Source organism: Anomaloglossus baeobatrachus, chromosome 5 (assembly GCF_048569485.1).
Source record: "Anomaloglossus baeobatrachus isolate aAnoBae1 chromosome 5, aAnoBae1.hap1, whole genome shotgun sequence".
Taxonomy (NCBI): Eukaryota; Metazoa; Chordata; class Amphibia; order Anura; family Aromobatidae; genus Anomaloglossus; species Anomaloglossus baeobatrachus.
Window position 1 is genome coordinate 387,021,784 of NC_134357.1, and position 8,017 is coordinate 387,029,800.

The 8,017-nt window shown below is 41.6% G+C and overlaps 1 protein-coding gene across 14 annotated transcripts in view; it reads right to left on the reverse strand.

The window, feature by feature from the left end:
* SRCIN1 (SRC kinase signaling inhibitor 1) overlaps window positions 1-6,699 on the reverse strand; it is a 728,586-nt gene extending 721,887 nt beyond the window's left edge. For 7 of the 14 annotated variants that reach the window (XR_012754280.1, XR_012754279.1, XM_075350087.1 and 4 more), the window contains exon 1: window positions 6,477-6,698. Coding sequence is in view for 12 of the 14 variants with exons in the window: in XM_075350087.1 (XP_075206202.1) it covers window positions 6,477-6,498 (22 nt within the window). In the remaining 2 variants the exon portion in view is untranslated. Of the gene's footprint in view, window positions 1-6,476 lie in introns of all 14 variants that reach the window. The other 7 variants (XM_075350088.1, XM_075350095.1, XM_075350093.1 and 4 more) reach the window with 6 other exon arrangements.
* Window positions 6,700-8,017: the final 1,318 nt, after the last annotated feature.

Here is an 8,017-nt window from a genome sequence, read left to right on the forward strand (position 1 = left end):
CTGGTGGCTAAGATTCCCATCCACCAGCAGAGTTCTCGTACTTCTTGAGAAATAAAAAAATGTAAACAAAAAATCTGTATTCGCTGTTAACAAGGAACCAACTAACAGAATTTTGCTATATAAAGTAAAGCCAGTGCCACACTGGCGTTAGGAAGTTGAATACAATGATACCTTTAGTTCACAGATTGCATGGTTGATAGCTGAAAAATCTTTAATTCAAGTTCCAGAAATATACTGCTCGTTTGATTGGGTGTGCATCGCGGCATGACTGTGTGGGTCAGGTCTTGCGTTCTTCATCTGCTCCTGTATACTGGCCATTACCCCCCATCGCCACCTTTTCAGTTATGTCAAGCGTGTGCGCAGTAGCATTGGGAAGTATTTCAGCAACTCTTCGTTAAAGCCTCTTTCACATTGCGTTCTTATCTCCGTTCAGTGGTCTCGTTGGGGCCTCCGTCCAAACCCCCTGCAAAACGGGTTTCAGATGTTTGCAACAACAGGGCCATTGACTATATTGGTGCAGATGGAGTCATCGTGTGCTCTGTCGTGCACCATTTTTGAGAGTATACCCTTAAAGAAGGCAAACACACAGACAGAAATAGACTGCGTCTGGGCATCCGTCTAGACTAAGCGTATACTACTGGTGCATTGCAGAGCACAAGGTGACTCCATGTACTCCATTATAGTCAATGGACCCGTTGGCGCATACGTCCGAAACCCGTTTTGCAGGGGGTTTGAATGGAGAGGCCCCGACAAAACCACTGAATGGAGATCGGAATGCAGTGTGAAAGGGGCATTAGATGTCATTGGAGTCAGCGCGGGCACATAGCACTATCTCGGCGCCTTCTTAATGAAGATGGTCTCCTCCTACTTCCTACGTGTCTGATTTTGTTGCTGAGGGTGGATTGATTCAAAGAGTCCCATCTGCTTCGCGTGCGGTGAGCTGCTATTGCTAGGCGGGTTCCTCTTCTTCTATTTTGACTGCGCACACTACCGCGGTCTTGAAGAGGATGACTTCTCCCGTGGTCTTGAACAGGAAGCGAGGGCGCATGTGCGGCCCTCGGAAACAGCATAGGAAGCAGGAGGAGACTGTTTTCAATAAGATGGCGCAAGAAATAGCGCTATGCACAGGTGCTGACTCCGACGCCATCTCAGTGAAGGGTTGATTAAATACTTCACAATGCTATTGCGCATGCACCAGACATAAATATAGAGGCAACAACGAGGGGATAAAGGCCAGGCAAACATAAGGGGGTAGAATAAGAACACAAGACCCAACCAACAGAGTCCCGCCCCAATACACACGCCAAACAAACAGTGCATTTCTGGAACTTGGATTAAAGATTTTTCAGCAATCAGCCATGCAATCTGTGAATTAAAGGTGTCATTGCATTCACCTTCCTAGCGTCAGTGTGACACTGGCTTTATTTTATGTAGCAAAATTCTGCTGGTTAGTTCCCTTTAATATACAACATCTGGCTTCCAAATTATAAGTAACATTTTACAGTAAGATACCAGTTCCAGGCAGATTTTAGTTTGTATTTTCTTTTAGTTTTTTTTTGCTTTTTTGTTACTATGATAATAACCATTCGTTATAGTCTCTGCTTACCAGACACAATATTTGGTCCTGTTCCTCTGTCCTGTACTTGTACAACTCTGACCTAATTAGTGGTAATATAGCTACATGCTGGTTTGCGGCACAATTAACAATAATATCGTGTAGAGAAGAACGATAAAAGTTATGGAAGTGACATGTATATACAAGGGCATACAATTACAGTAGAACAATAGCAGATCTTTTGACTATAAAATGACCAAGCAGGATTTTTTTATATTCTGTAGTCACAATATTTGTATTTTGCCAATACCAGTACATAATGAAGGCAAAGTCTGGTATATCGTTATATAGAGGTCAACAATAGTCCATGCCTGACTCCTATGGTGATGAAAAATAAGAGCTTTTGGAATATAGTTTACATAAAAGGAACCTGACAGCAGGATCGAATCCTATTAACTAAATTACATGGCTGCATTTGTCTTTTAAAGGTGATTTCATACAACCTTATTGTTTGGGTAAAGTTTACAGTGTATCACAATATTCACCTTTTCAAAGTTCTTTCACCACTTATTCTGAATAGGACTAGTCCAAAAAGTGTGTGCCACACCTGGACTAGTCCTGCCCAGGTTCTTGATAGCATGACTACTGGGGTGTGAATGAGACTCTGATCTGCCCTTCACTCTCCTTCCTGAATACTCAATCTTGTGGATACTTATGTACACAGTGAATTTAGACATACGCAGTGAACCCATATCTAAGTACCAGAGGCTTGCGGTTCACTGCGCATGTTCACAAGCATCTACAGGATTTAGAAGCACACGTTTGACAGTTTTTCGAGGCATGCACAGTGTGACCACAACCCTCTGGCACAAGTCATATATCCATTCACATGCCCGTGTTCACAATCATCTGCGGGATTTTGAATACTGGATGAAAGTGCAAGGGTAAATCAGAAATCTCACTCATGTCACATTGGACGTGCTATTAGGTACATTGGTAGGGCTGGTCCTTGTGTCGTGTGTGCCTCTTGGACTAGTCGTTTTCATTAGAATATGTTGGGAAAGCACTTTGAAAAGGAGAGAATTGTAATGTACTGTGAACAATGGGTTGCTTTAACGCACCATTAAAAGGCAAATGCAGCCGTAATTAATAGATGTTGATCTTGCTGTCAAATTCTGTTGAAAACATGTTCATTGTTGCTGACAGATTTCTACTAGTGATGAGTGAGCACTACCATGCTCGGATGCTCGGTACTCTTAATGAGCAGTTGTTGCTCAGATGGGTGTAACTCGAGTGTCCGAGTATAATGGAAGTCAAGCATTTTTCTGGAAGAGTTCCTGGAAAAATGCTCGAGTTCCCCATTGACTTCCATTATACACAGGTACTCGATTCGCGCCCATCCGAGCACCAACTGTTTGTAACGAGTACCGAGCACCCGAGCACGGTAGTGCTCACTCACCACTAGTTCCTACCCATAGATTACTCACTCATGAGGTCCCACACAAAGTTTTAAGAAAAAGGTGGACCTTTTTCTTAAAAGGTCAGTCAAATGTGAATTATCAACATATTGTTTGAATGAAATATAAGGCTACAGATTAAATTATAATTACTTAGAAAATTATCATGTGACCTAACCAAAAGAAATCAAAAAGAAGAAATTACATGATTCTCATCTACAATTATCATAACTGATCTCCTATATGTTATGATGACCAAATATTTGCTGTTCAGTACTATAGTAGTGGTTATGGACATCAAACAGCAGCAGAGGTGGACATATCATTGATGCAACCTGTGCAGCCGAACAGGGGCCCAAGAGGTAAAGGGGCCCATTCTGGTCTGTGTCAACCAGTGAACAGCAGCCTCCAATCAGGGGTTTCTGGAGCCAGAGTAGCCGTGACTAGCTGATAGCCCAAGTGGGTTCAATAAAAAACATACACCTGATGAATAAGCTGGTTCTGTAACGCATAGCTGTTTTACATGTATCATATCCAAATGAAATGATGTCACAAATTATAACCGTTCATGGTGCGTGGGACCGGTCAGTTCAATTTAGTTTTTGTTGCCTTATCTAAAAATTATGAATACTGACACTAGGCAAGAGTGCAATACAAGTGGATCACGTTTTTGTATTGGATCAATACAAGAAGTAGTTTTTGTGAGGCAAGATCCTTCAAGGTTATAAGGTTACTCTTCAGATTTGTTGCGTAAATTCATATGACTGAATCCGGTTCCATATATGTGAATCTGCATAGTTTCCTGCAAGCCCTATTTTCAGATCTAGGACAGTTACATAAATTTCTGCAACATTCTGCCTTAATGTTCAGTAAAACATTCAAGGTCTAGAAACATAAACCCAATGAATATAGGGCACGTTCTAACCCACCGATAAACACATGTAAATATATGCTGTTTCTGCTGTGATTTTGGCCAATGTTTTTCTAGTTAAAATGGCTAAAAAGCAGAATGAACTAGTGCTGGATTTTCGGAAAGAGAAAGCTCAAAGAAGTGCTAACTAGTGGTTAGAGAGGACAGTTTATGGACAAGACTACCTATGGCCTGAACTATCCATCTGCGATCTTCATATATGGATTTTAAAATGTATTAATAAAAGGAAAAATATTTTTTTTACCCTATTTTTGGAATTGGTGCTGGATCTAACCTCTCCTCTTTCTCGCAGTTTATGGACAAGCCCTCTAAAATGTACATATGACCAACAGTATTAGTAGATCACTTTTTTCATTCTCTTGATTTGCTCTTTAAATAATTTGGAGTTTCAGAAAAGTTGGCAACCATACTGGGTTCCATATAAAATATTCAGATGTATGGACACAGGCAGGTATTGATCAAATATTCTCTTAGGAAAAAATGGAATTCTAACATCTTACAAAATCATTGCTCTTAAAAACAGGCCTTGTAATATTGCAGTAGGGTGATCGATATAATGCTCTGAAATCATTAAACATGTTGAACATCATGTCTATAAATTCCTGGAGAAATAACGGATGTCAGCAGAACGTCTCTGCCTTGTAGTAGAATAAGCAGGTGATAGATCTGTCCTACTAATCTCACTACTGCAAAAGACACTTGCTTTGTTATTTCTTGCCCCTTCTTTTCTAATAAAAAAACTGTATGAAAAAAAAAAAAAGCGTAGGATGCTTACTTAGAAAGAGAGGCGACCTTGAAGCTAACGGGCCTCAATGAAAAATGATTCCCCCCACCACCACCACCACAATCATGCGTCATTTGTATTATCGTTCTCCTCCTATAGGGCAGAGGAACCAGAATGAACACACCGTCAGCAGTCTCTAAGGTTATGCTCCTCCTTAGAAAGAATTATAACATGATGTGTATACTGTAATTGTGATCAATGTTAAGGTATATAAAGACTGAAATAAATCCAATGTAACAAAATGTATCAAGTATGAGAACAAAACTGCTAAGAAAGTGAACTCCGCACAAGGCCTACTAGGGGGTAAGATGTTGAAAAGTTACTTACAGGACGCAGAACGTTTTTACCAAAGTCGTCTATTAAAATGTAAAATGATTGATATTCATAATATGAGTGAAACATTTAGACATTTAGAAATACATTTACATTACCCCTAAAAAAACAGTGGAACAAACGCATAATGCCATATGGGTCATATTATGTCAATGACCTGGGAGACAGTCTACCAAATTACCTAGTCTGGGGATTTATAAGATTCTATATAAAATGCTGATAGATCCATAAAAAGTCTAAAATATATCAGTACAGATATAGACATCACATACTATTCCCTCCGGAGAAATATAAGGAGTATATAACAGTGCAGGTAGCCGGAGAAGGTTACACCTCGTATGTGTCTGATCACTAAGGTCGAGCCATTTAATACATACATCCTACAAGCCGTTTTATCAAAGAAACATTATTTTTGTGCCCATTAATCTCCCAGCATGCCCCAGCCTGAAGTCAACATGGTTGGGTATAAATAAATAATACCATCATTCTTAATGGTCTCAAGAGCTTACAATCCAAGGTGACACCTTAAATTGGGTCATAGAGTAGCCTGAATCAGATATGGGAAGTTGATTTTTTTTCCTGCTCAAACATCTCTCAATCTTAACGCCCTTTCCATAGATATCAATACAGCCTTTGTTTTATCACTGAATTCCTATAACACAAATGGCTTTACGGAAAAAAAATTCTCATTGTGTCCAGGATCCCAGACTAAACACAGCGCCGGTAACAATCCCATTTACAGAGGAAACATTAATGTTGCAGTAAATTTCATATGATGGCTATATTGATATATGAATCCTTAAAAATGCAGTAAAAGGGAAAGACGTCAATGCAGTGACGGTGCCGATGTAATGTAGATCTGAGAGGACAGAAGATCAGCTATTGTTATACAGAAGTATTGCTGCTGGACAGCATTCAATGGAGGCAACATTATTAACCTGCCCCCTCCGTGGCCCTGTTTAATTAGCAATACTGGCATATGAAGAATAACACACGCATTGCCCAAACACTCGCAGACAAAGCTCTACAGCTGGTATGTATACAGAATAATGTTGCCAGCATACAGTTTCTAGGGCAGAGAGCTGAATGTTCCCAAGAGCTCGGGAAAAAAACCTTCCCTACTCCTTATGCTATCAGCAGCCTCGCTAGATTCTTCTCCGCTACAATCTCCTTTGTAAGAGCATCCTAAAAGCAAAGCTACTCTGCTCTTCCTTTATCTTCATCTATTGCCTGCCCTCCTCTGAAAAGCATCCTTTTGCCAGCAAGCATCTCAGCATCCCTTCCTTCTTCTGCACAGAGGTGAGCATCTGCAGCATCACCACTTCTTGTTCGCACCCATCTGCTTAACACACAATTAAAGAAATACCTGCTACTTAAGAATGGATGCACAATTTGGGGAAGGGGAGGGTGACATGCCTTGAGAAGGTGTGTTGCCCATTTCGCTTCCTTCCTTTCCAGCTTTCTCCTTGCGAGTCGATCAGGCCCAGCCAAGCATTGAGGTGGGAGGTGTGTGGATGTGAGAGAGGGAGAGAAGGAGAGGAGTGAGGGTGTGCAAGTGTGTGATGATGTGCAGGGGAACAAAACAGGAAGCGCTCAGTCTCTCATGATACATTAATGGGCAGTGATCATTCCTTGCTCTCCCTTTTTCTTAAAGGATCCTACATTGAAAGGTGTCTGTAATGATGCCGGTATATCATTATGCTAATGATTGGCAGTGTAATAGCCGAGCTGAAGGGGAAGGGCCAAAGAAGGAGAGACAAATGGCAAATGTCATTCATAAACATGACTCAAATACATCAGGTCACAGGGATTCCCTACAGATACCTCCTCCAATCTTCATCAAATAATCATCAAACAAAGGAACTGGAAGCGAATATTGATTAAGATGGTGGAGACAAATAAAGCCAAGAAGGTGTTCTCCATGGTGTCTCTGACACATCAAATGCATGCATGGGCATGAAATTGATCCTGTGCACTTATATTATGGCTAGAATTGCAAAGTCGGATTTTATTTGAATTAAGTGGTCTGATCCAAGAATCAGCAAGACCTAGGCTGTATATTGAGGAGATGGCCAGCAGATCCCTTTTCTTTAAAACCTGAGTTGCTGTTAGTGGGAGATCTGCTCATTAACAGGCAAAAAACTTCCCTCCAAAACCACAGCACTAACAATTAATTTTGCATCCCAAAAGAATCACTCGTCATAAAGTGCAGCTAACATAGTGAGTGTTTAAACAATTAGCCAATGAATTAGAGGCTCCAACTGGTGGTGGAACCACAGACATATCCCCCTTTCTGCAAAACCACAGATAAATCCATCTCTCTGCACACCAAGCAGAAGGCAGGGCCTAAGGGGTACTTTGCACGCTGCGACATCACTAGCCGAATGTAGCGATGCCGAGCGCGATAGTCCCCGCTCCTGTCGCAGATGCAATCTTTTGTGATAGCTGCCGTAGCGACATTATCGCCATGGCAGCTTCACACGCACTTACCTGCCCTGCGACGTCGCTCTGGCCGGCGACTCGCCTCCTTCCTAAGGGGGCAGGTTGTGCGGCATCACAGCGACATCACACGGCAAGCAGCCAATAGAAGCGGAGGGGCGGAGATGAGCAGGACGTAAAGATCCCGCCCACCTCCTTCCTTCCTCATTGCAGGCGGCAGGCATTGCAGGTAAGGAGATGTTCCTCGCTCCTGCGGCTTCACACACAACGATGTGTGCTGCCGCAGGAATGAAGAACAACATCGTACCTGTCGCTGCAGCGAAATTATGGAAATGACCGATGTGACAACATGGACTCTCATGGGTTAAAGTTTCTTAACATTAAGCCAGACGTATTGTTCTTTTGTGTATTACCTCATATTTGCTTAGCTATTGTTTCTCCAGACCCTTCCAGTAATCATTGTAATGTAGTTGTGTATTGCTAATGTGATTACCTTAGTAGCCATTGTCTAGTCGGTC